The sequence below is a fragment of the Rhinoderma darwinii genome, chromosome 5 (assembly GCF_050947455.1).
Source record: "Rhinoderma darwinii isolate aRhiDar2 chromosome 5, aRhiDar2.hap1, whole genome shotgun sequence".
In the NCBI taxonomy this organism is placed as follows: domain Eukaryota; kingdom Metazoa; phylum Chordata; class Amphibia; order Anura; family Rhinodermatidae; genus Rhinoderma; species Rhinoderma darwinii.
This window is the reverse complement of record NC_134691.1, coordinates 16,484,556-16,511,348: the sequence shown is the minus strand read 5'-3', so window position 1 is coordinate 16,511,348 and position 26,793 is coordinate 16,484,556. Positions and strand designations below refer to the sequence as shown.

Sequence of the window (26,793 nt, the reverse complement as noted above, 5' to 3'; positions counted from 1 at the left end):
ATAATTTTCTAAGTCCTCCCAATGATGAGCTGATCGCAGGGTGTCCTGCTGCTGAACCTGTGGGCTGACCCAGGAAGTGTTCTATTTTCCTGCAGCGCCATCACAGGGAAAATGTAGTATTACAATTGCTAATTGAACTAAAGTGCTGTCTTTTGTAATGCATGGATGTGCGTGTGGTCCTCCAGAAGGGCCCTGAATGGGGGGTACCCCCCTCTATTAGCTGAATTCTCTAATTGGGTACACAACATGGGATGCCCAGTAGTGTACTGCCTCTTTCTATGCCCACACCCTATAAATACAATTGTAAAAACCAGGCTGCATATGACGGTGGTGAATCTGCCCCTTGTAAGTTATTGCCTGCAGTTGTCTAGGGGTATGTGGTTTTATAGTAGTGGTATAAGGTCTATTGGTGCTGACTGTTAATGTGCTTCAGAACTGGGACTCTGACTAATGGCGACTTCTGTGTCTAGATTGGCAAGAGCTCCTTCAAGTTTGCGTGGATCTTGGATAAGCTGAAGGCTGAGAGGGAGCGAGGAATAACCATTGATATTTCTCTATGGAAGTTCCAGACCAACAGGTTCACGATTACAATAATTGATGCCCCGGGACACAGAGACTTCATTAAGAACATGATCACTGGCACATCCCAGGTAGGTGTCGGGGTCTCCATAGGATGGGAGTATGTAATGCTGTGGTTACTGGTCAACTTCGTGTTTTGGTAAAGAAAGCTAGGACCTTGTATATCCGAGCCTAGTCCTTGGGTGCATTCAGTCCTCGCCAAAAAACTGCCATATAATCTTGGTGCCATCTTGTGGTTATGTTGGTTCTCCTCCAATATAGCTTAAATAAGGCACCATACGTTCATGTATCGATTAAGTCTACTCTTATTTTAGGCTGACGTGGCTCTTTTGGTGGTCTCTGCTGCCACTGGTGAGTTTGAAGCCGGCGTGTCCAGAAATGGTCAAACCAGAGAACATGCTCTTCTGGCCTACACCATGGGTGTCAAGCAACTTATTGTATGCGTAAACAAGATGGATGTGACGGAGCCTCCGTACAATGAGAAGAGGTTCGATGAAGTGGTGAAGAATGTGACTATGTACCTAAAGAAGATCGGCTACAGCCCAAATTCTATCCCCTTTGTACCAGTGTCGGGGTGGACTGGAGAGAACATTTCTTCACCAAGCCAGAAGGTAAGTTATTAGCTAGTTTGACAAATACAAGAGACTTGATGTGACGGGAGTCTAGTTTTTGGTTTTATCCCAAACCACCTTTTATCTGAATCTCTCCGTCTTGAGCTTTATACCACTCTAGGAACGTTTCTTTGACCCTTGCTCAACTTTTTGGTCTTCTGGAAACCGTGGGCACTAGTAAGTGACTTGCATCAAAGCCAGATATCGATACTTCTCCATGGTGGAAACAAGAGAAGGCTTAGAAGATCTCTATTTTGACTAGGTGGGGTTTTTTATTTTTTTTTAAGCCAAAACCAGAATTGCTTCTAACAGAAGAGACTTTAAGGCCTTCTCTATTTCTTCGGTTTAGGTTCCAATCCTTGTTTTGGCTTAAAAATGACATGTCAAATCTGCACTGTATGAAAGCCATATGGCACGGTGAAATGTACGCCTGCAACCAGCTGTGGTGGCACCTCCAAAAAAAAAATCATTGGAAACGAAACTCTACATATTAATACTTGTATGTTTCTCAGATGAGTTGGTTTAAAGGATGGAAAGTGAAGCGAAAAGAAGGCTTTACTAAAGGACAGTCTCTACTTGAGGTCATGGATAACCTGATTCCTCCAGTGAGACCAACCAACAAGCCATTACGACTGCCACTACAAGACGTATACAAGATAGGTGGTAAGAGGTTTTCTACTAAAACATGTATGGAGTCAAGTTTGGGATTGGTGTTGTCGCCTCTGCCACCGGTTGCATGATTACCAGTAATAGGTTTACGATTGGTCCTGTCTCCTCAAATCTTCTAGTTTTGGCTTGTATCGAAGATTGATCCCACTCCTATCACCTCCTTGGGCCGGGTTCCCACGGGTTGGCGTGCAGCGACTATCTGGAACCAGAAGCCACTTCCATCCGAAAAACCGCACCACATAATGGCATGGTTTTTCAAACTGAATTTCCACTGGGTTAAAACCCCCAAAACTACCATACCAGCCCCTGTCTTTTCTGCATGTAGTCTGGTCTCCCAAGATGACGCTTCAGCGGTCACATGGGTTCAGCTTTTTTTCACTTGAGTTGCGAGTTTAGTTTTTTTTTTGCATTGAATCGCTGCGATTCTGCCGCAAAAGTTGCACCGCTTGGCTTTCTGTTGCTGGTTTTGCATCCCCATTGAATTCAACAGACTAGCAACAAAAATGCAGCATAAATGTAAATTCCGCACCGCAGGCCCATTTACTTTTACGCTGCGTGTTTTTTATTTAACCCCCCCGCAGTGTGGGCTTGAGATTTTGTAATGCATGGTGTGGGAACCCGGCTTTAGAGCTCGGTCTTCAGTATTTGGCTTCCTCTGGAGGATGCCATTGCTGAATGTTGGGAACTCTGCCTCCAGGGCTCAATGGGTCACCTCTAGATATAATGGTTATTTTTATTCCATAGCCTAAAACTAAATTGAAAAGTTGACCATGATCACGTAGATATCAAGTCTCTAGACAACCTTCATTAAAACTGTTTCCTTTCATGTAAGGCATCGGCACGGTACCTGTGGGTAAAGTTGAAACTGGGGTCCTTAAGCCTGGCATGACCATCTCCTTTGCACCTTCGAACTTTACTGCGGAAGTGAAGTCCATAGAGATGCATCATGAGCCTCTTCAGACGGCATTTCCAGGATATAACATAGGATTTAATGTGAAGAACATTGCTGTGAAGAGTCTCAGACGCGGAAACGTTGCTGGAAACTCCAAGAGTGACCCACCAACTGAGGCAATCAGTTTCACTGCCCAGGTACGTAATGGCTTATTGGGGACTAACACTAAGTCAAGGAGGTCTCATGAACGTGTAGTCCACCTAAATGTCCCTCAGACAAATACATTGTCACTCATGGGCTTGTTTTCTTAGGTCATCATTCTGAACCATCCTGGCTTCATCAAAGCTGGCTACTCTCCAGTCATAGATTGCCATACTGCCCACATCACCTGCCAGTTCTCTGATCTTCAGGAGAAGATTGATCGGAGGTCTGGCAAAAAGCTGGAGGACAGTCCTTCTCAACTGAAGTCCGGAGATGCAGCAATTGTGACCCTCAAGCCCATTAAACCCTTCTGTGTGGAGAGATTCTTTGACTACCCACCTCTAGGTAGGTCTGTGCTTGGATCTTGGACTTCTAGCGGTCCTGGGTCTTCAATCTTCATCCAGTATAGAATGTTTTATGGCCGATACTTGGTCATTAAGGTCTGTCAATGAAAATTGTAATATAGTTTTATTTTTGCTCTGTATGCCTACTAACCTCACACTTGTGTCTGCTGGCTTATAATTGTTACTTTGTGTCTAACTGTAGGACGCTTCGCTGCACGGGACTTAAAGCAAACTGTCGCGGTGGGTGTGGTTAAATCCGTGGAGAGGAAAATTAACAGCTTGGCCCGGAAACAAGTCCAGAAGCCAAACTTGGTGAAATGAAGACCTTGCCATCTGGCGATTTCCTTAGTTACTATACAGATTTGTGTGTAGTATTTGCAGAGTTTTCTGCCACAACAGTGAAATGTAACTGTTCCTTTATGTTAAAATGGCCTAATTAAAAAAAAAAAATATTACAAAGCATTCAGTTGTATGAGTTTTTGGGCAGGTTCTTGGATCAGTGACTACAACTTTTGGCCCTCACCTTTGTAAATGGTCACTAATGCTTCAACAAACTTTGCATGTCAATAGTACAAGGGGGGGGGGGGGGTTGGGGCGCGCTTCCTAAACTCATTAGAGAAAACAGTTTTTTCCTCTATCGCCCCCTAGAAGACTATTGGGTCACTGAAGGATCTGGTTACAGCTGCCCATAGAGGCACACACGCTGCAGCTTCTAGTAAGTGTTACATCTCACCCCAGTGCTGGATTTGCAGCTACACCGCTCATTACTGCTCTATAATCTCTTCCATACTGCATCTAAATGTCATAGAGAAAGGAGAGCAGGAATTTCCACTTCAGGAGAGGGGTACTTCGGTTGATACGCTCGTCAACAAATAACCAGATCTATCATTTCATCGGCTCCAGAAGGTCCACTTTTTTTTTTCTTTCACATTTTAGATGTGACAAATAGGTAGATCCGCTGACCCTGAACCCGTAAGGTCCACGGGACTGACCGCTTAAGTAAATAGCGCAAGATACAGCTACTCTGCATATGGAATATAGAGCAGCTGTATCTAAAAAAAATAAAGTAATATTTTTAATAAAGTAGTTACACAACACTAATAGATCTTTATAGAAGTCTCTTATTAGGGCATATGGATTTTTTTTTTGGGGGGGGGGGGGGGCAGCTGTTCCAAACTCTGTACCCCCTCTATTTGTCACAGTGGAGAGTCGCTCATTCTGGAGGACTGTGCCCCATGTATTCGTGTGAATGGGTGACCTGAAACACTACATCCGCCTGTACACGGCCCTGATGGCACCATTTAGGAAAGGTCAGGTTGGCAAAACTTTAGTCCAGGGCTCCTATGCGATTTAAAGGCTATCGTATTAAAAAAAATCCCATGTTAAAGTTAAATATTGTGGCAAATGTCCCACTTTGGGGTTGCATGAAACTGCTTTCTATTAACATGGTATTGCAATGCAATTTTAATTTAGTCATAAAATTGCCTACAAATTATATTGTGTCTCTGCCTTAGTAGCCGCAGTGGGTGACTTCTAGTAAACGTTCAATGCACTGACGACTTGCTTATACATAGCATTGAATATGAACAAGCAGAGATGCAGTGTAAAGCATAAGGGACAGATCAGCAGTTGTAGTTATCATAGCTGGGCACTAATGGAGTAGTCATTGCCGCGTTTTTTTTATTTTTTTTTTAAATCTCCTGTTCATACATTCTGGCAGGGTGGACTGAGTGGCCAAAGTCTTAAGTCACCGTTGTGATACCTCCTGCAAAGCCTTTCTAGCCAGAAGATCTGGCATATCTCCACATCTGGCATATCTCCACTCCAGAACATATCATTTTGGTGCATAAATGCTGATATTACACAGATTGATTTCAATAGGAAATTCACTATAGTTAATACAAAGCGTATTTTTACACCGCTGACTTGGGGCCTCATGCACGCACACTTTTTCCTCCTGTAAATACGGGTCTGCTGTCACACGTATTCGACCAGTGTTCCACCCGTACTGCCGGACCCGGTTTCTCTTCACTAATTGGCAGCCCCTTCTCTCTCACGGGGTAGAGAGAAGGGGCAGCCCTTTCGGGCAGAGTTTCTGCAGCATTTGAAAGAAAGTTCATACGTACCCCAGCCATTGTCTTGGTGACGCGTCTCTCTACATCCAGTTCAACCTCCCTGGATGTCACATTTTTGAGTCAAAGTTTTTTTTTTTTTGTTTTTTTTTTAAAGGCTCTTTCCAGATCACTGCTCTGTAAACACGGCAATCGTTCCTCAACTGACCGTATCTTTCATGCAAATCAAAAAATGTTTGCTAGTGCACAGCACATCCCCAGTGTGAACAGGGAGATGCGCTGCCGACATGATGCAAATGCATGGGGACAACTAACCAGAATCGACAATTAGCGCCTATCCAAAAAAAATAGGTGATTGCTGGGCACACAATCACCGGGAGTCCTAAAGCCCCCCAATTCCTCCTTACTGCGCCACTCCAATGTCGAGCGATCAGTGGAGTCCCAATGATCAGACCATTATCTCCTTTCCTGTGGATGGGCGATTTGTTCATTCTGGGAATAGCAATTAAAAAAAAGTCTATTTCCAGTCTCATAAAATGACTTGAATAATATTGATAAAATTCCACATCTCCATGAAGAACATTACCGGCCCCTTTTGATTGGGCGCACAAAGCGCTTGATCACTGGGTGGTCATTTTCTGCCACACTTGACGCTGGTGATCATCAGACACTAATAGGAAGAATAGCGATTCCTGTCAAACCTGAAGAAATTCGCAACCAAGTCCTTGATGCAGATGTGAAAACAACCTTAGAATTGAGGGGGTTTTACACTGGGCGATTATCGGGCAAACCATCGTTTATATGACGCTCGTTGCTGATAATTTCCCGGTGTAAACAGCAGCGATCAGATGAACGAGCAAACGCCCAATCATCTGCTGGTTGTATAATTTAAAAAAAAAAAAAAAATCGTGTCCGCATCACCTGGGTAAACAGACATGGGCAACGATCGCAGTAACGAGCGCTCACTCTCATACATAGATCCTTGTGAAAGGAGCAAACGAGCGCCGATCAACGAGCTGTGCGGTTGCTGCACCGGCCACGATCATCCAGTGTAATAAAGGCTTTACATTTGGTCAACTTTTATAGACCCTTTTTTCCCTTTCAGGCTGAGCTCACATGGAGCGGATACACTGTGGTGCAGTTTTTCACCCGGAATTTCAGCTGTGAAAAACTGCAGCACTTAGCGGGCTGCCTTTTAATTCCATGTGACAGCTGCTACAGCCTGTGATTGGCCGCAGCGGTCACATGTCATCCCAGGAGGCCAGCCTGGAGCAAGAACCAGACTTCTGGGTAAGTTTAAAACGTTCTTTTGTGGCGGAATCACTGCAAACCCGCCGTAATTACTTGTTGCAGCTTTTAACTCCATGATGAATTCCCACAACAAATAAGCCGCGTTTTACGCAAATACAATGGACGCGCTGCGGAATAAAACTATGCACCGCGGCTCAATTTCAGTGTTTTTTCTGCTCTGTATTTCCGCCGCGTGTTGAGGAGCTTCAAGTTACACCCCCGACTCCTTCCAATAATCCTACAACTTTTTGTTTATGGGACTGCGGCTCAAAGATGGTTGTCCCCTTGTTCCAAATCTTCTCCATATGGATGGCACATCTTTCACTAGGACCCTTTCCAGATTAAGAAACTGTCTTTTTATGGCCTAAAACAAAAAGTTCACGCAAAAATATTCTCTTTTTTTTTTTAGGAGGAATTTCTTTTCAAACATAGTAATTAATAGATATCCAAATATTTCTAATATCTTCTATAACTTTTAGATTCGATACTATGAATGTATTTTGGTAACATAAAAAAAAACACTTTCTATTGTTTTGTCACTTTAAACATTTTTATTAATTTAAAATATGGAATGATTAATAAAATGAGCTTGTGACTTTGCATTAAAAACCATATACTGTACCATGTTTAATTACTGTGCCAGGTAAAGTCCCAGACAAAGGTCCTACCAGTCATTTCCTTCAGATACGCCCGTCCATGATATGGAGTATTGCTGAAATACTTGAAAATATTGTATTTTTTTTTCTCCTCCATGCACGGTCTGACAGACTTGATTACCGCTATTGGCCGTTCCGAGGCCAAATTTATTTCTCATCAATTGTCACATTGAAAACAGGTTGAATATTTCAGTCAGAAAAAAAAAAGTATAAATAAAATATTTCTACATGCAGAAAAGATGTGCCTTTAAAATACCCCAAATAAAAGAACTTACATTTTTAGAAGTGCACAAGGATGAGAAAAAAAAAATAAAAAAATTAAAAAAAAAAAATTAAAAAAAAAAAAATACAAATATATATAAAAAAAAAACAAAACATTTTTTATCTGGGTATGAAAAAATAATAAAAAATGCAAAACACCTCTACAGTATGTACATTTTTTTTTTCTCTCTCTATCTAAACAATCACCACAATGAACAAGTTCCAGTCCGTAACACGATGATCTGGCCTGAGCCATAGGATCCTGCGACAGCCCAAGAGAAGAGTCGTGCTTCACCTTTCACGCCAATGGCGACTAGAGACCCCTCCGGTGTCTGCGTTTAATACTTCCGTGATCAGCTTCTATGTAACTAACAATGTACATTTAAGTCCGTTCCACATAATTTATGGTAAAGTTTAAATAGAAAAAAATAAAAATAAAAATAAAGATACATAAGCGAACACTTATTTCCACGAGACCGTTCGGCCTCCCGGGTTTGATCCGTTATTTTATTTTTACGTAATACTGTATTTCAAATAGATCCGTCTAATGGTCAAAACATTCCTCTTGATCCTCACGGCTACAGAACAACTTGGTCTACAACAAAGTCTAGGACTACATTTATGTCCCTGTTTATTCATCACAGGTTTCAAGTATTCTGGAGTTTTTCATGTTTTTTTTATTTTTTATTCTTTTTTGTGGTTTTGAGGATCGCATGCATAATGGACACAGGCGAATAATGGTTTCGCAGTCAGATGAATTGGAACAGAAATGTTTTCCTTTTGAATATATATTTGTGTATATTATATATCTGTATGTCACTTCTAATAAGAGAAGCCTTTATATAGAAATATAGCTTTTTTTTTACTAAGTAACAGTTGTGTGTGTTGCAAAAGTCCCAAACCAAACCAGCACGCAGGACACGCAAACGCTTGACTTTCAAAAACGATCCTGAAATTGTTATATCCGTAATAAATACGCAGGGTGATTGTTTTGCAGGTGGGAATACAGGTGGAGCAGACTTGCATGCCTTCCCGTCCAGTATCTGGAGACGGCCATGTGATCAGGGAGTGAGCGTATAACAGATATATATACTGTATCTATATGGACAGGACAGCTCTGGCAGTACATGGAGTTGCCCGCAGGGGGGGTAAAAGTGCTGATAACCAGGGGGAACCAGAGAAGAGAGGGGGCTGGCGGCGGCGGCTGCTTCTCTGGCTGTAGTAATACTGGTGGAGGCCGGATAACATAGCACATTCACAATACACAGAATGGAAGTACTGGATGAAGAGAACAGTAGCTTATATACAGACGCAGGAGACACGGGGACGGGTGGACTACGGGGCATCGCTGAGGGGCTTGATTTGCGACACTTAAACATCCAGGTTCTATTCTGACAAGATGTGGACGAAAGACACCGGGAAGACTCCTTTTCTTTCTGGAAATCCTTCGACGTGACCGATCTAGAAGTAGAAATATTTAATTTCCCCAAAAATTCTGATCCAAAAAGTATAAGAAATATAATGGAAAAAAAAATAGATATAAACATTTGTAAACCCAGCTTACATTCTTGCAGATTTTGAGACCCACCCCCCTCCGCCTAACCACAGCAGTCTCTTGTTTACTCTTTCACCTTTCCTAGAAAGCTCACCAGCGGGATTTTACACCTAGTAGTCACAACAGCAGCGTTTTACACCTAGTAGTCACAACAGCGGCGTTTTACACCTAGTAGTCACAACAGCGGCGTTTTACACCTAGTAGTCACAACAGCGGCGTTTTACACCTAGTAGTCACAACAGCGGCGTTTTACACCTAGTAGTCACAACAGCGGCGTTTTACACCTAGTAGTCACAACAGCGGCGTTTTACACCTAGTAGTCACAACAGCGGCGTTTTACACCTAGTAGTCACAGCGGCGTTTTACACCTAGTAGTCCCAGCGGGGTTTTACACCTAGTAGTCACAGCGGGGTTTTACACCTAGTAGTCACAGCGGGGTTTTACACCTAGTAGTCACAGCGGGGTTTTACACCTAGTAGTCACAGCGGGGTTTTACACCTAGTAGTCACAGCAGGGTTTTACACCTAGTAGTCACAGCGGGGTTTTACACCTAGTAGTCACAGCGGGGTTTTACACCTAGTAGTCACAGCGGGGTTCTACACCTAGTAGTCACAGCAATGCATTCCCCCTCCTAGCCAGTCGTTACAACCCCCTCTAGTAGTTCTAGCAGGGTCTCTCACACCCAGTGAAGAGCTGGGCATATCTTTCCTATTCAGTAGATACAGCAGGACATCCCTTCTCCCACCCAGTAGTCACAGCAGGGCCCTTTAACCTCCCCTTGGTTCTGGGGGCCAAACGAATAGGCTGTTTGCTGCACTCCCACTGTAATGTTTCTTCTTGCAGAAGAAGACCCATATTGTAGTAAATTAAATTACACACACTCACCCACCACTCGTGGTCCTCTTCACCAGTCACTATGATCACCTCTCCCTCAGCAAACGTCAGCTCGTCGTCATTGTCTGCTTGGCAATCGTATATCGTCTTCACTCTCTTCAGCTTGGTTTTCCCCTTAAAAAAAAAAAAAAGAAAAGAAATTGAAGAAAAATTATATAGCTCCTATATCCGTGATGCCCCGTCCGCTACGGAATATGTCGGTGACACATAGATGGATGAAATCCAGAACTCTACTTGTGCAGCAGCTGTAAATCCAGACACATTCTGGACTATCAGGCGCCGGTCAGTTGGAACTTTTACTTTACTGCGAACATTTTAAAGATTTTCTACTATTATAGTTTTTTCTCTGGTTTTATGTAAATAAAGTTCATACATGAAGAAAAGTGCTGTTTTCCAATACCTCAATATTTTTAAGATCTCTGCTTGTTGTCAGTGAGTAGAAACATTCTTGTTTACATCCATAGCAGGGTCATACCCAGAAAATACCAGTCCTTAGCAGTTTTGGAAGCCCCAACCGATCATTTATTGAATATGGGTAATTTCTACTGTATATAATATTGCAGCCCAGTGCCTATATAACACTACATACACGCACTGACACGAGCCGTTACACACTTGCTCACACATATACAGCTCACTACGTACATGCAGATGTGCATGATCACTACACACACGTGTACGCTCACTACATTACAAATCAGCTGATTCGTAGAAAACCTGTCACCATTGGTTTACTATGTAAATTGACCTATAAGGCCATGTTCACACAGGGTGGATTTGCAGCAACGTCATGCAGATTTTTACACGGATTTGATTTTCACACTTTCTAATAAGGGCAAAAAAATAAAAATCAGCGAATTAGCTGAAAGGAGGTTGTGGGAGGGATGGGGACTTTAAAAAAATTAACAGAGCAGGATATGAGGGGCCAATGGGCTCCATTATAGATGTTATAGCGGAACAGGCTCCCGACAGGTTTTTAGCTTTAAGAGATTAAAATAAAAAAGAGAAAAGTTTCTGTTCACTGAGATCAAGCAGAGAACTTGAAATAATAAAAGGTATTAAAGTTTTGCAACTTTCCAATATACAGCGTTCTGCAGCTTCTACGTACAGTGGATACATACAAGCTGCAGAACTGAAGCGGAGCAACATTTTTCATAAATGTATATTACAAACGTGATTTTTTTAAATGCAAAAATACATACATTTTGGCCACAAGTACCGGAACAATTTTGGGATTTTTCCTCTTTGCAATCCAGCAGTCTAAACTCTTTATATTTTGTTTGCTGTATAAGGCTTTGTGGTTAGCGGGACGAGTTGTACTTCCTGTAGCTGCCATTTTTGGTACATTTACATTAGCACTAAATTTATGTTCATTTTAATTTGGTCAAAAATTCTGAAAAATATCAATTTCAGTTTTTTCTTTTTATGGCAGAGACGATCATAAATGATGCTAAAGATTTATTGTGCAGGTTGTTACAGTCGTGACGACACCAAATATATGTGTATATTATTTTATGTTTTGGGACTTCTATTTCTTTTTATTTTTCGTAAAAAATGGCGGCTTTTTTTTAACCCCCATAGGGGCATTTTTCGTTTTTTTTAATTTTGATATCTATATGCCGGTACATTAGCCTGTGCGCCTAGGCAGTTATTATGGTATATCTTAGTATGCCCTAATAACAGGGAACATGGTCAGACAGCCTGGGGGGGTCGTTCAATCTGCCCATACTAGTCATGAAGTAATAAGTCTCTCCCTTGGCATTCAAAGGGTTAAACGGCAGCGATCAAGAGGTTTCTCTGATCGCCATCAGAACGGGACTGCGGCTGTGTATTACAGCCGATGCCCCCCCTCTTGATCGCACGGCCAACCACCTGCCGTTCCCGCTCGTTTTGCGTCCTAGGACACACGGGAGGTTCTGCCATACGGAAACGTTACCAATTATTAGATTAGGTGCCGTCCCTGTCTATGGTTTCCCTGGAAGACACTTACTGTATTGATTTTCCGAGGAAGTGGCACAGGTGTTTCTGGAAGCGGAGGTCTACCGTCACCGGAAGCCTCGGAGCCCTGTTTCTGGACAGGTGTATGGTCGGCCGGCTGCGAGTTCTGAATCACCTCGGCTGGCTGGGAATTGTGGTGCGCCTCCGGGGTTTGAGGTTTGGGAACCGGATCTGCTACAGGTGTCTTAGGCACCAAGTCGGCCAGGTTGGGTTTGGGTGGAAGATCCTTCAGCTGTGGCTTGGGAGGTAGATCTCCGAGCTGTGGCTTCGGCGGCAGGTCTCCCAGCTGAGGTTTAGGAGGCAGTTCTCCGGGCTTTGGTGGCAGATCTCCCACGTGTGGCTTGTGTGTGAATTCAGACGGCTGCAGTTTGGGAGGAAGATCGGCAAGTTGTGGCTTCTGAGGCAAGTCTGCCGGCTGCGGTGACTTCTGGAAGATGTCCGGCTGCTGGTTGTATTTGTCCATAGAGAGATGATGAGTGGTGTCTATTTTTCTAAGAGACACTTTGAAGGAGATCCAAAAACATATAGATGAGTTGGTGGGACGGACCATTATACTATGATTACAGCCATTATATAATCTAAACCTCTATCTGCCTCCTTACAACAAGAACTACACCGTTATACCTGCAATATAATACATGGAGGAGCCCAAAAGGCCAAAGGGGTCCTTATCCTAATTTTTTTGCAAATCCAGAGTCACGTCTGACATTCCGGTTGCTAAGGATACCCTGCCTAACAACAGTTTTTTCAACAGGGTTGTCAGGTAACAAGTCCCTAGCAACCGCTGCCTCAGAATACCCAGGTCTTTGACTGGCAGAATGGAAAGTTAACCCAGGGCAGAGAAGGGGCAAGGAGGCTTGGCAGGACTTAACCCATGACGTTCCCCTAATAAATGCCAAATTAACCAGTTGGAGAACTTTAAATAAACCCCAAGATCGGCATGTAAGGCCATCACTCAACCTGATTTTAGGTAACCGGTAGGTTGGATTACAGATGTAGTAGAGCCGGCCTTGTAATTTGGCACTCATACCGATCACACAATGTTCTATGTGGCTTTACGTAGGACTGCATTCAGAAAAACCTGCAGATACAATGCGGCCCCAAAGATTTAAAGGGGTAATCCCATCTTCTAATGTTACGCCAAATTTCTAGGATATGCGATAAAATGATGACCGGGAGGGGGGTCCAACCTTTGGGTCTCTGCCTTTTTCTTGAATAGCTGCGTTCTTATTCACCAGTGAATGGAGCGTTAGGAAGGTCCCTGCCAAGAGGGTGGACAGGAGCGCCGCGGGGAAGGAAACGCTGTAAAGGAGCCTCATCACTTACCTTTTTGAGGTAGTTTTGGCAAAACTCTGGGCCCTAATGTCGATTTTGTAGTTCCGGTGCTAAAAAAATAAAGAGAATAACAAGTCACCCCAGCGACCTAGAATTACGGTGAATGGAGCGGTTCATGTCCGTTTTCATAGATGCTCGTATTTTAAGGGTTCTGCACGGTTTAAAGGGGTTATCCCACCATAACGACGTATCAACTACACATAGGATAAGTGATAAGAGTTTGATCGCTGGGCTCAGTCCCATAGAGAATGAATGAAGCGGCAGCGCGGCAAGCGTGACCGCCACTCCGTAAACAATGACGCGCTGCTGGCATGACAGAAATGTATGGGGATGAGCGATGGGAGTAACGAGCGCTCGTCCTCATTGGGGTCCATGTCTTGGACAATCCCATGAAAAATGGGCAGTTGTGAGGAATGGCCACATTGGAGCAGGTTATTCGATGAAAACTAGACCAGGCAAGCAAAAGACGCGCCAAATTTATCACAGTGACACGCGCTGTATGATCAATTTGGTGCATCTCAATGGACACTTTTTTTCTACCTTACGCCGAGTCTTGATTGGCTTACATTTGACCAATATTAAGAACAGTCTAGTGAGGCGCAAAAAGGGTCTAAAACACATAATAAATTACGTAAGACATGTGCGACAGTTTTTTGGCGCAAATTGAGCCGCAATTCTAGGTCATTTAGCTTAGTAAGCCTCCCCCAGTGTGTGTACATTCCACCCTCTTCTATGGTCAGTGGTGTAATCCTGCCTATCTAGTCTCCAGCAGTACAACCGACCTGTCAATCAGTCATCATCACCACATAGCCGAAAAGGGAGAGGTACAAAACAGGAAGTGCCAGTCTACAGTACTGCCTCTAGTGGTAAACTTAGCACGATGGCCAACACTTTCGATTATATATGGCCCAACATCATACTAGAGAAGCGTACGCCACCTTATAGCTGTTCTACCTAATTTGGCGCAATAAATGCAAGTTGCTTAGCTGCGCCCTTTGAATGCATTTTTGTCTCCGAAACCTTTACAAAATCAGACACTAACCTGGCGGAGTGAGTCAGTCTTTCAAATTTATTCATAGATTTCTCTCCTGGGCTGTGGCCCATGTCATTACCTGGTGAGGAAAGTACAGAGAAGTGAATAAGGCGCGTTTCGTTGGGTGCCATCATTCAGATGCTGGAACGGCATCAACATCCAAGAAGAATTGGAAAGGGGACCCTTAAACAGAGAAGAAAAAGCGAGTAAAGAGCAAAGGAGGAATGGAAGTGTATGAAGAAGTGCCGGCAGCCTTCCTACGCGAGGATCGGTCATAAATGACATCGGAAAATACTGTATTCCCTATTCCTACGTGACGTTACATGCATTTTGTAACCTGTCCACTAGGGGGAACATTTCTAATAGCAATACAGAAAGGTGTAGCAGTGCTGACACGATCATTTGATCAGGATGTGTTATAGGTGGCTTTACATAGGACTGCAGGTAAGCCGGACGCATTATCTAAAAGCATAAAAAAAATTTTTGGTCATTCAACTATTTCGATGTTGCATCGCCATATCTCTGAGTAAAGAGAATACAGTGAAGTTTATCCACATTACTATGTAAAACCTAAATATAACACGAGTTGTACCAAATGACAACCTCAACTCTGCTACACCTGTACGCACTCGCCACTCTGGCCTGTAGGTTACTAATTTGAAATAAAAAAAATAAGTCATGTAATATATAGTGCTAGAAACTTTATTACTATTTTGAATTATTCTCCAGTACATTTTATGCAGCCTGCAGTGTAAAGAATGGAGGTTTTCTGGCTACATCCAGGGACATCTATCTACATGCTCACCAAACTTTACACCTAATATAGTGTATGTGTATATTAGTATATCTAGTACAGACTGGAGGAGTAAAGGTACATACATATACATGACCCTGAACGTAGCCATGGCAACCGGAACCTTCCATTGTTTACATTGCCCCAGAAAATGGCGCACAATATACACAAGGGGGGGGGAGGATTTATTTAGACTGGTGTTTCATATGCCAGTCTTAATATAAAGAAAGTTGCACCTAATTTATTGAGGCGCACGACTTGATAAATTAGGCGATTCTCTGGCCATGCGTGTGCCAGAGTCAAATCTACGCTAGCTATGTGTTAGAGTAGATTTGCGCCATAATTTACTCCAGTTTCTTGTGTAAATTATGATAGATTTGGCGGTCCACGAGTGGCCCCGCCCCTTACTCAAAACTCCACCTACTTTTAAAATAATCCAAGTTTTCGGAGTGGCGGAAATGGCAAAAAAGTTGCAAATTGTACTGCAAACGGCGACTTTTGTGCCGTTTGCGAATTTTCTACGTAGAAAAGTTAGTAAATTCCCTCCAAGGTTCATGTGATAAAGTGACTTCTTTTATGACTTTACTGCTTAACCAGTTCCCGCCCGTCGGCTGTGTATTTACGGCCAGCGGTCAGGGTTCTTAAAACCCGCGCCATAGACTATTTACGGCGCTGGTTTTAGCTTGCTGCCCGAGCGATCAGGCAGCTGAATGTCGGGTGTCCGGCGGACCCTGAGGAGAAGATAGAAGCAGCGTTCATCCCAGGAGGCCGGTCCTCTGACATCATCCAGGCCGGCCACTTGGGATGACGTTTCATCCCATGTGACCGCCACTACAGCCTGTGATAGGCTGCAGCGGAGGTCACATGGGATCAAACGTCATCCCAGGAGGCCGGCTTGGAGGAAGAAAGACAGACTTCTGGGTAAGTATAAGATTTTTTTTCTGAGAAACCCGCTGCAAAAAAACGCAACAACTGCTATTTGTCGTGGGTTTTACCTCCCCATTGAATTTAGTGGGGAAAACCCGCAACAAATAAGCAGCGTTTACGCAAATACAATTGCTACAGTATTTATTTACGCAACGTGTGAACTGACCCATATCCATAGCCTCGGGGTCGATACAAATTTGCTGCGATATCTGTTGTGGAAAAACTCCGCTACGTGTGGCCCTACCCGCTCCTTGTCGCGCTGCGCTATAAATAAAGGCCGATTCTCATTGAAATCTCAGCTCGAAAAAGTCAGCAGAGAATATGAACGACAGAGCAGCAAAGGATTCTGGGACAGACGTGTTCAGGTTAGAAGATCTGGAAACACAGCTCCGCGATGTACAGCCGTATGCCTCATTTCATTGGTCCGCAACCTGAGGCTCTCAAACTGTTGTGAAGGACTGCAACTCCCAGCATGGCCTACGAACGGAGATAAACTGCTAAAGTTATAAAACCGCTTTAAGAATCTGGTCCCTAAAGGTGAAGCTCACAAAATGTAAAGGGATTGTACAAGACTAGAAAAAAAAGTGTTGTGTTTTTTTTCTCCAGAAACAGCGCCACTCTTGTCCATGGGCTGAGTCTGGTATTGCAGTAACTTGGATGTAGCGGAGCTGCAATACCGGGCACAACTAATGGACGAGAGTAACTGGAAGGAAGCAGCCATGTTTTTTTTAACTCATGCAAGTCCTTTAAATAGCCGATAGGTCAATTAGACATGACGTAAAAATCCGGTTGGTGGCGGTCCGACTCGGAAGGTTTCGTAATTCCCATTCAGTTCAATAGAGAGTGACAGCACATTCATACAATAGAGGCAGGCCATGCTATGGGGCCCTTGGAGAGTGGGGGCCCAGCCCTGGTTGGTCCTATCCCATTTGCTATTGGGTGGAGATAATCTGTGCAGGCAATTTTAGAGAAATTGGCAAGCACTAGGGTACGGAAATGGACAGGGGCAAGCAAGGGGAAACACTAGGGTCTTCTGTCCCGACTGGCATAATGGGGGCCCTATTTTGATCTTTGCTATGGGCCCCCTCTCTTCTATATACGCCACTGTTCATGGACTCCTGGCTGCTGATGGTTGGCACCGGTCCTTTCTCAGGGCTAGTGAGGGTGCCCGCCCCCATCAGACTTATGACAAAGCAAGGGTCCAATAGTCCCAATAATTAACAAAAGTAACTTCTCATGTAGGACTTGGCTGTACAGGAGCAGGAAAGTAAAGAGGGACAGATATCCTTGGGAATTGGAAGAGAGTTGAGAAGTTGAGAGCAGAGAAACACAGTCCGGGGGGACCATCACCTTCATTTCACAACTCACCCCAGGGTATGGAGCCCTTACTATGAGGTAGCGGGCTTGGCGGATCGGAGAGAGTTCGTTTGTGTCCGGGGGGTGGGGGAGGTGCTTTCTTCTTGGATAAAGTGGAGCTGCCGCTAGGGGATTGGGTGCTTAAAGTGAGGGCTGATGTAGGACCAGATGAAACTAGAAAAGCATACACAAAAAATCTTACTATTGTCCTACAGGACAATAATCCGTCATCAAATCTGGTGCGTAACCTGAGCAGAAGGAGCGCAGAATTCACAGGACACTTAAAGGGCAGCTTCTAATACAATTTTAGTTTTTTAAAAAAAAACAAAAAACAGCAGCACAAGTAATTTGGAGCACTTTCCTAATATACTTAAAGGGGTTGTCCAAGATAAAATGACTGTGTTAATGCTTGTAATTTATTAATATAAATATGTAAATTTGTAACATACTTACCTTTTCCAAAGTGGCCCCGTTTCCAGATCCGGCCGCGGGGAACTTGACGGTGACGTCACTCTCTGGCCGCTCTGTTGATCTTCAATTCTTTTCCATGTATACGACACGTCACTTGTGAGGTGCCGTGTATGGGCTGTTCTGTTGTAACGCGCATGAGCGGCCCCTGCTGTTATCTCGAGAACAGCAGGGACTACGAGAACAGCAGGGACTACGAGAACAGCAGGGACTACGAGAAAAGCAGGGACTACGAGAAAAGCAGGGACTACGGGAACAGCAGGGACTACGGGAACAGCAGGGACCGCGCATGCGCGTTACTGGCGGTGCAGCAGAACAGGCCGATATACACCACGTCACAAGTGACGTGTCGTATACCCGGCAAAGAATTGAAGATCAACAGAGCGGCAGAGCCAGTGCAGAGAGTGACGTCACCGTCAAGTACCCCACGGCCGTATCTGTATACGGGGCCACTTTGGAAAATGTAGGTATATTACAAATGTATTTATATTAATAAATTACAAGCATTAACACAAAGTCATTAAATCTCGGACAACCCCTATAATAAGGCTCCTGTGCTCCGTTTCTTTAATACAGCGCCTCGTTCATCTGTTTACCCACAAGCACACACATCTCAGCTGTCTGTTGCCACCACTAGGGGGAGATCTACATTATTAATAACCTACATTAGTAGCCGCATACAGCTCGCCCTCTAGTGATGACCACAGGCATTTTACAAGGTTTTTTCGAGTATGTGTGTAAGGAAACAATGCTGATGGTTTCCTAAAAAATAATAAAGCTCTATTCTATTTTTTTTTAAAGAATATAAGCTAAAATGGTACCAGTCACTGACCGCAAGCAGAGATCTTGAAAACGTTGAGGAACTGAACCAAAGAGTATATTAGAAAGTTACATAAGTCTTTATTATACAATTACTAAGCAGTTATTGTATAATGAAACGCTAAGCAACATTATAATTTATAACATTTGTGTTTCAATTCCACAGGAATTTTAAGATCTCTGCTTGCGGCCATTGAAAAATAATAGTCCTGTTTACACTTAGAGGTTAAAAACCTGTATGAACTAAAGACTTCTCACAGCTGAGGGTTTGCTATAACATATGACATTTTTGTTGCTTACAGAGCGTCATTTTCCAGCATATCTCCTAGTCTCCATGTTTTTTTTTTTTAAGATCTCTGCTTGCAGTCATTCAATATGAACCTTCATTGTTTACTTCCAATGGATAAAATTCTGTAATGGGCCCACAGGTGGATGGCTCGTTACAATATATTTGTCATGTAATGAGCCGGACACCGGTGTGATCACATGACCAGGACAGAATAGACAAAAATAAGAGAGCAGTGTGGGAAAATGCAAAGGAGGACTCAGTAAATAAGTAAGTGACCACGACGGAAATAATTCATAGAGGTTCCTATTCCATGACAGCAAGCAGAGATCCTGAAACCCGCGAGCAATTATTACAAAAATGATATTGGAAAATTGCATAACTTTTCATTATACAAAGAATAAAATGTATTGACTGACACCGGAATACTCCTTTAAATATGTGGTGCCTATGGAGTGGGAGTCCTAAAAAGGTTCACATTGCCCATGGGGTCAATCGTCCGTTTCTACGAGGGCATCGGCCTATATTGCGCACCTAGACCCATGATAGAGACCAGACCAATCCAAAAAGCCCTGAGATCTTAATGATTTAATCTGATGAAGACGTTCATGTGTCACCAATATGGAAGTACATACCTTTGCCTGTATTCCTGGGGGGCAGCGGAGGGCCGTCCGTGATGGGGGACGCTGGTGAGTCAGTGCTGGTGGACATGAAGATCTGGTTAGTGAACGCTCCATATGACAGTCTCTGCTTATCCCGTGGAGTGCTGAAGCCCGGCAGTGACAGCTTGTCTTGAGGGGAGATACTTGAAGAATGGCAGAAGCTCTGGGGTCTTGGGGTACGGTCCTTCTTGATTGGACTCGGCTATTTGGGAAGAAGACTAAATATTAGTCGTATACAAAGGAGTTGTGGCATTTGAACCTGGACATCACGGCCGGACATCCTCTGTTAAAGGGAGGACTGGAGAGGTTAGATTTCAAAATACTCAATCCTTTGTTCTGCTGGAAGATAAGCGGCGCCAGAGGTGTCCGGCAGCAGCTTATCCCATGCTCCTTATGGAGATAAAAACGGATCGGTTTATGGGGGAGATATATGCATCATGTGTTAGATTTCAAAATACTCAATCCTTTGTTCTGCTGGAAGATAAGCGGCGCCAGAGGTGTCCGGCAGCAGCTTATCCCATGCTCCTTTATGACGCTCACACACTCTTCATTCACAGACCGTAATCAGATTTGCAGATGTGTTACCTTATCTTCTAAGTCGTCGTCACTCTCGTCGATCTCTTCCAGACGCAGGTTCCAGTCGTACTCCACGTGGATATGCGGATTCATCTTTCCGGCCATGGCTTGAGACAGCTGAAAATATAGTGAATTCGTCTTCCATCATCCTTGTTATATCCACATGACGGGTCACTGCACATATACCAAAACCTACAGCAGTGCATGTGTGCAGGAGCCATCATGAAGACCTGGGAGCAGTGTACGGAAACACAACTCCCCCCAATAATTATAGAGCGGCCCACTCACCAGCTCCTCGCACTGCGTCGCCTTTAATCTCTTTGCCATGTCAAACGCGGTCTCTCCAAACTGGTTTACTGCAAGTGAAGATAATGTCAAAGTAAGTAACATGTATATATATATCCCTTTAATACGTCTTATATATACCCATTTAATATGTCTGCAGTGAGCTCCCTCTAGTGGTGTAAATTTGTATAATTTAAAGGGGTTTTCCAGTCTTCAGGTTTTGATGGCCTATTCTGAGGCTAGGCCATCAATTTCTTATCAGTGAGGGTCCTACTCCCGGCACTCCCGCCGATCAGCTGTTTTAAAGGGGCTGCGGTGCTTGTACGAGCGCTCCTTCCCCTTCATTTGAACCTTCTCATATTTTGAATCGCTGGAAGGATTCCTAAAGGAAAGGCCAACAATTTCTTAGGACTGGAAGACCCCATTAAAGGCCATGTACACCTTTGTATTTTTTTTAAATGAATTGACTTTTACGAAAAATAATTATATATAATTTTTATGATACAGCTTCTATGCATCCTGTATACATAGAAGCTGTATCGTTCTGTCTCAGACGATTCCGTCAGTTCAGCTGAACTAACGGCTCGGCTGAGTGCGGGTATTGCGTGTCTCTGACTCACAGTAATTTTCACTCTGAGCTGTTAAGAATGGATTTGCAGAACAGTTGGATCTGTGACTGCAGCTTTGGATGTGAGTGGAGTATAAGACAAGAGGTGACCAAGGATCAGTATTCGATGATTAAAGCAAAGGTATGTGCAGAGCTAATCCATATTATATGTGGATTTAATCTGTAAATGCAGTCAATCCTTTTGTTTCTACTCATCCTTTACATCACGATGGCAGATAGCGTGGCGTTGGCGTAACATTGCAGACACGGGCGCTGTTCTCACCCAGGTCAATAGTCGGTTTTCCCCTCAGAAGCAGTTTTAAACATTCAGGCTTATTATAAATACAACAGTAGTGCAGGGCCGTGTTGCCTTTTCCCGTCGGCTTATCTAAGTTTCCACTGTGGATAGAGACAAGTGAAAGCGAGTGAATAGTAACATCATGTAAAGAAGACAACGGAGCAGAAATATACACACAGCCCGCTGCAAAATTACACAACAGAATTCAAGTGAATGGAGCTAAGCTGCAATACCACACACAACCTGTGGACAGGGATGGCACTGTTTTTTAAAAAGTGCAGCCAGATGTAACCTGTAAAGACCCAACAGTTCTCATAGTGAATTGGTTTGTTATAATTGTATCCAGCCCAGAGCTAAAGAGCTTGGACCCCAGACTGATATATTCTATATGCACTGATACACTGTAGCAAAATCAGTACAGCTGAGAGACGTGTGCTACTGATGTATGTCGCTCACGAAAGATAGTCTTGCCTGGATACAATTGTAGTAAACTCTGTGAAAAGTATTTGGCATGGACAGGTTTTTCAGCCTCTGGATGTAAAGAAGAATATCCCTATTTATTGACAGCAAGCAGAGATCTTGATTTTCATCCCTAAAGCCAGAGATTTACTTGAAATTTCTATTTCCTAACCTATGATTTGGATGTTTCGTAGTGAGGGAAGCAATCTTATCGCAGCCGTCATTTTCCTTACAGGTTTAAAGGGGTTTTTGCAGTCGCTAAAAATTGATGGCCTATCCTAGGATGGGCATCAGTAGCTGATCGGTCAGGGTCAGACTCCCGGGACCCCCGCTGATCAGCTGTTTTGAAGGGGGTGCAGCACTGTACGCTTCTCCTTCATTTCTTTTTGCTCACTGTGAATAGTCGACATGGAAGTAGCGGTATTGCAGCCTTTTCTTCCATTCACTTCAGTGAGAAATGAAGGAGAAGCTGCACCCCTTCAAGACATCTGATGGTCGGGGCCCTGGGAGTCGGACCCCGACCCATCAGCTATTGATGGCCCATCCTGAGAGTAGGCCATCAATTTTTAGCGGCTGGAAAATCCCTTTAAAGAGGACCGGTCACCTCTCCATACATATCTGTTTTAGTAAACTCTGCATGAAATAACAATTCTGGAGCATCTTTTCTTAGAATCCTGTGTTTTGCTATTCCTCTGTTATTTCTCCTGGAAATTTATTAATGTGTTGATAACTGGGTGTTACCATTCACCTTGTCAAATGGGCGTGTCTCTACGCAGTCTCACTCTGTCAACACTGATTGGATAGTGTCAGACTGTGTAGGGACACACCCCCAACTAGTTACACCCAGTTATCAATTTATTCATACATTTCTAGGAGGAATAACAGAGGAACAGCACAAAACAGAGTTCTATGAATTTTTTTTTTCCATGGGGAATACAATTATTTACTAATAAAACATGCCAGGAGAGGTGACCGGTCCTCTTTAAAGTTATTGTCTGGTTTAGGAAACTCATTTTCAAGTACCCCATTATGGAAAACTGAGTTAATAGAAGGGGGTTCCTTGTTCACGACTCTCATTTAGTAGCTGGAGCAGGGAGCGGCCAAAAGGCTGTCTCTTACTTTGGAGGACCCAGCATGTCCATACATTACATGGATGGCCCCTTGATTTCAACGAAAACGGTGTAATGCTTTATTTGCCCTGTGGTGGCGCTGCAGAAATAATGGACATTTGCTGACTGGTTCCCCCACAGATTACAACTAATCACTGGGGGTCCAGCCAACTCTACATTATAAGAAAAATAACGCAAAATGAATCAATACAGATAATAAAATAACTCTCACCAGTTTTGAACTACGAAGTCAACTAAGGGAAGGGACGTGTGGTCGGCAGTGCGCACGGCGAAGTGAAGAGCTGTTTCACCAGGCTCCTGTAAGACACAACAAGACATAAAAACGATCAAGGGATCTCCGATGTCACAAATCTCCACTACAAGAACGTAGAAAAGGAGCTCTGTTATGGAGGCAATATTACATAAAGGAATAACCTTGTCAGCGATTGTGTAATAACATATCATTTATTTTGATATTTGAATTTTTTTTTCTGGCTGTACAAATCGTAGGAGCCAGGTAGTAAATAACCTAAATCCTACTTATGTCTATAGGAATTCTTATTAACTGGCCCCGTGAGATGTCCAGTAACTACGGAGGGCTTAAAACCTGGCAATTCATTACAAAGGACGGCTTTGTTTGCTGCAGGAAGTCATGGCGACACCACAGCAACTGGGAAGCTCAATGTCATGGGACCTCCCCTGAGCAGCTATTCAGGGGTGGGGCCAAGATTAGAGAAGGGGTTGGGCCAACTCAGACACACATACCTTCCAGCATCTAACTGTGCAATCCGAACTCTACAAGAGTCGTCAGTATTCTTACCTGCCCCGATTCGAACAGTGGTTCCAGGATCTCGACTCCCTCTGCATAGACTTGGATTAGTGCAAGTAAGTCCCGTGATTTCACAGCCTCCAGCAGCTCGCTCTGCTTCTCAGCCCCTGAAGAGCACATCCTTTTGGAGAACTTGTGCTCCACATATTTTGCTGTGATGTATTCTTTACGTGCAGTCCTACGGGCGAGGGAAGGATAATATATATATATATATATATATATATATATATAGATAGATAGATATATTCATTGTTAACGCCTCCAGAATATATAACTTTCCTTATTACGCCGATAGCTTGGAAAGTCTTATCGAATCACATGCTACTTACATATCACTGGAAGGAGAAGGTTTTGGTGATGGAGAAGGTAGATTCCCTTCCATAATTTCATTGAAGCTATTGTTTCCTACATTCTTGGCCAGCTGTAACCAAAAACAACACGAGCAGTGAGGGGCAGACATAGACTAAGACGTTATATACACAACATGGCACACAAATAGTCATATAACCCAATGCACTCAACTTGACTTTGTAATTGACATGTACTTTAGTGTTTACATGTAAAATGAATGTACATAAAAAGCTGAGCCACTATGTACATACATTACATTACTTGTCCTGTACTGATCCTGAGTTACAGCCTGTATTATACTCCAGAGCTGCACTCACTATTCTGCTGGTGGAGTCACTGTGTACATACATTACATTACTTATCCTGTACTGATCCGGAGTTACATCCTGTATTATACTCCAGAGCTGCACTCACTATTCTGCTGGTGGAGGCACTGTGTACATACATTACTTATCCTGTACTGATCCTGAGTTACATCCTGTATTATACTCCAGAGCTGCACTCACTATTCTGCTGGTGGAGTCACTGTGTACATACATTACATTACTTATCCTGCACTGATCCTGAGTTACATCCTGTATTATACTCCAGAGCTGCAGTCACTATTCTGCTGGTGGAGTCACTGTGTGCATACATTACATTACTTATCTTATACATATCCTGAGTTATATCCTGTATTATACTCCAGAGCTGCACTCACTATTCTGCTGGTGGAGTCACTGTGTACATACATTACATTACTTATCCTGTACTGATCCTGAGTTACAGCCTGTATTATACTCCAGAGCTGCACTCACTATTCTGCTGGTAGAGTCACTGTGTACATACATTACATTACTTATCCTGTACTGATCCTGAGTTACAGCCTGTATTATACTCCAGAGCTGCACTCACTATTCTGCTGGTTGTTATTGCAAATAGTCAGCAAGCTTGTCATCAGACAGTCCTTACAGTTTAACGGAGCTCATACAATGCAGTGGGGAAGATTTTCTTACATGAGATTACTGTACAGTGACTGGCCGCTGCTTGCTGTCATGTCAGTAAATGGGATCATACTTGTTTACATTAAGAGGTGAAAAACCTGTACAGACCCAATACTTCTCACAGTGGATAGTGTGTTAACTGTATCTAGTATAGAGCTAAACAGCTTACAGAGTTTGCTACAATTGCACCTAGACAATCCTCTGTGAGCTAAACAGCCTGGACTCCAGTCTGAAACATTGTAACAAACTATCAGAGCAGGAAAAAGATTGGGGCTGCTGATGTATTTCGATCATAGAGGATTGTCAAGACTTGTTCCCTATAAGGTGTGTGTGGCTGCGTGGCCACGCACCTTCCACGGCCCCCCCCACTCACAAATTTTTAATTAGTCACGGGCGGCAGGGGGGACGTAGCGACAGCCATATTCACTTGTATCCGCGTCTCCAGGACGCAGATACAAATGAATGCTATAGGCTTATATACAAGGGGGGCTATGTGGCACTATATACAAAGGGGGGCTGTGTGGCACTATATGCAAGGGGGGGCTGTGTGGCACTATATGCAAGGGGGGGCAAAAGGGAGGAAAAAGTTAAGATGCATTTTTGCAACAAACAGCTAAAACATTAAGGGTAGGGCTGTGTGACACTACCTACAGGTGGTCTGTGTGTGGCACTACCTACAGGTGGTCTGTGTGTGACACTACCTACAGGTGGTCTGTGTGTGGCACTACCTACAGGGGGTCTTGGGGGTGTGGCACTCCCTGCAAGGGGGAGGGGGGCTGCGAATGGCGCCATCTACAGGGGGTCTGCGTGTGGCGCCATCTACAGGCGGTCTGGGGGGGTAGCGCTCACTGCAAGGGGGGGGGGGCTGCGCGTGGTGCTCCCTGCAAGGGGGGGGGGGGCTGCGCGTGGCGCTAGCTACAGGGGGCTGCGCGTGATTCTATCTACAGGGGGGGCTGTGTGTGACACTTTCTATAGGGGGTCTGTTCCTGCCTCTCTTTACAATGGGGTTAGGAGTGCTCCGAAGCGCCGTTACTGATGTTAATAGCACATGAGTGCGATCGTTGTTATTATTAGTCAATGCCTTGGACCCTGGAAGATTAGGACCTCCATGGATCATGTAGTACCTCTGCCAAGGACATTAAGGGCCAGAATATCAGGCAACCTCCTGTTAATCCAGCATACAACTATTTACGTCACGTGCTGAATTATCAGGTTTTCCGGGCCAACAAATCTTTAGGGTAGGAGCACACACAACGTATTCAGTGCGGATACACTGCGTTAGGCTGAACACCGCAGGGAATGCCGTCCGGAAAATAGCACCACATTGTGATGCGTTTTTCAGACAAAATTTCCACTGCGAAGCGGCGCCGGAAACAAACAAAACTTAATTCATACTTACTCTTCTCAAAGCGTGGTCCGGCCTCCTGGGATGATGTTGCAGGCCATGTGATTGGCCTGTGATTGGCTGCAGCGGTCACATGGCCTGCAACGTCATCCAGGGAGGCCGGACTGGAGAAGAAGCAGGGAACTCTGGCGAAGTATAACTTTATTGTTATTTTTCTTTAACTTGCGATTTTTGCGGCGCATCGCGGTGA

General features: G+C 43.8%; 2 protein-coding genes across 4 annotated transcripts in view; one reads left to right on the top strand and one right to left on the bottom strand.

The window, feature by feature from the left end:
* Window positions 1-248: 248 nt before the first annotated feature.
* LOC142651265 (elongation factor 1-alpha) lies at window positions 249-3,739 on the top strand. The gene is made up of 7 exons (XM_075825726.1): window positions 249-345; window positions 471-650; window positions 894-1,190; window positions 1,703-1,853; window positions 2,692-2,948; window positions 3,063-3,297; window positions 3,499-3,739. The coding sequence occupies exons 1-7, from the start codon at window positions 322-324 to the stop codon at window positions 3,615-3,617; spliced, it is 1,263 nt and encodes a 420-aa protein (XP_075681841.1). The 5' UTR covers window positions 249-321; the 3' UTR covers window positions 3,618-3,739.
* Window positions 3,740-8,510: 4,771 nt separating this feature from the next.
* ASAP1 (ArfGAP with SH3 domain, ankyrin repeat and PH domain 1) overlaps window positions 8,511-26,793 on the bottom strand; it is a 239,949-nt gene continuing 221,666 nt past the window's right edge. For 2 of the 3 annotated variants that reach the window (XM_075825722.1, XM_075825723.1), the window contains 13 exons: window positions 24,194-24,285; window positions 23,856-24,042; window positions 23,268-23,353; window positions 21,453-21,568; window positions 20,566-20,633; window positions 20,287-20,394; window positions 19,675-19,903; window positions 17,479-17,640; window positions 14,400-14,469; window positions 13,349-13,407; window positions 12,015-12,523; window positions 10,016-10,138; window positions 8,511-9,036 (listed from right to left, as the gene is read on the bottom strand). In XM_075825722.1, the coding sequence (XP_075681837.1) occupies window positions 8,962-9,036; window positions 10,016-10,138; window positions 12,015-12,523; window positions 13,349-13,407; window positions 14,400-14,469; window positions 17,479-17,640; window positions 19,675-19,903; window positions 20,287-20,394; window positions 20,566-20,633; window positions 21,453-21,568; window positions 23,268-23,353; window positions 23,856-24,042; window positions 24,194-24,285 (1,884 nt within the window). In that variant the 3' untranslated portion in view covers window positions 8,511-8,961. The remainder of the gene's footprint in view (window positions 9,037-10,015; window positions 10,139-12,014; window positions 12,524-13,348; window positions 13,408-14,399; window positions 14,470-17,478; window positions 17,641-19,674; window positions 19,904-20,286; window positions 20,395-20,565; window positions 20,634-21,452; window positions 21,569-23,267; window positions 23,354-23,855; window positions 24,043-24,193; window positions 24,286-26,793) is intronic. The other variant, XM_075825724.1, reaches the window with a different exon arrangement.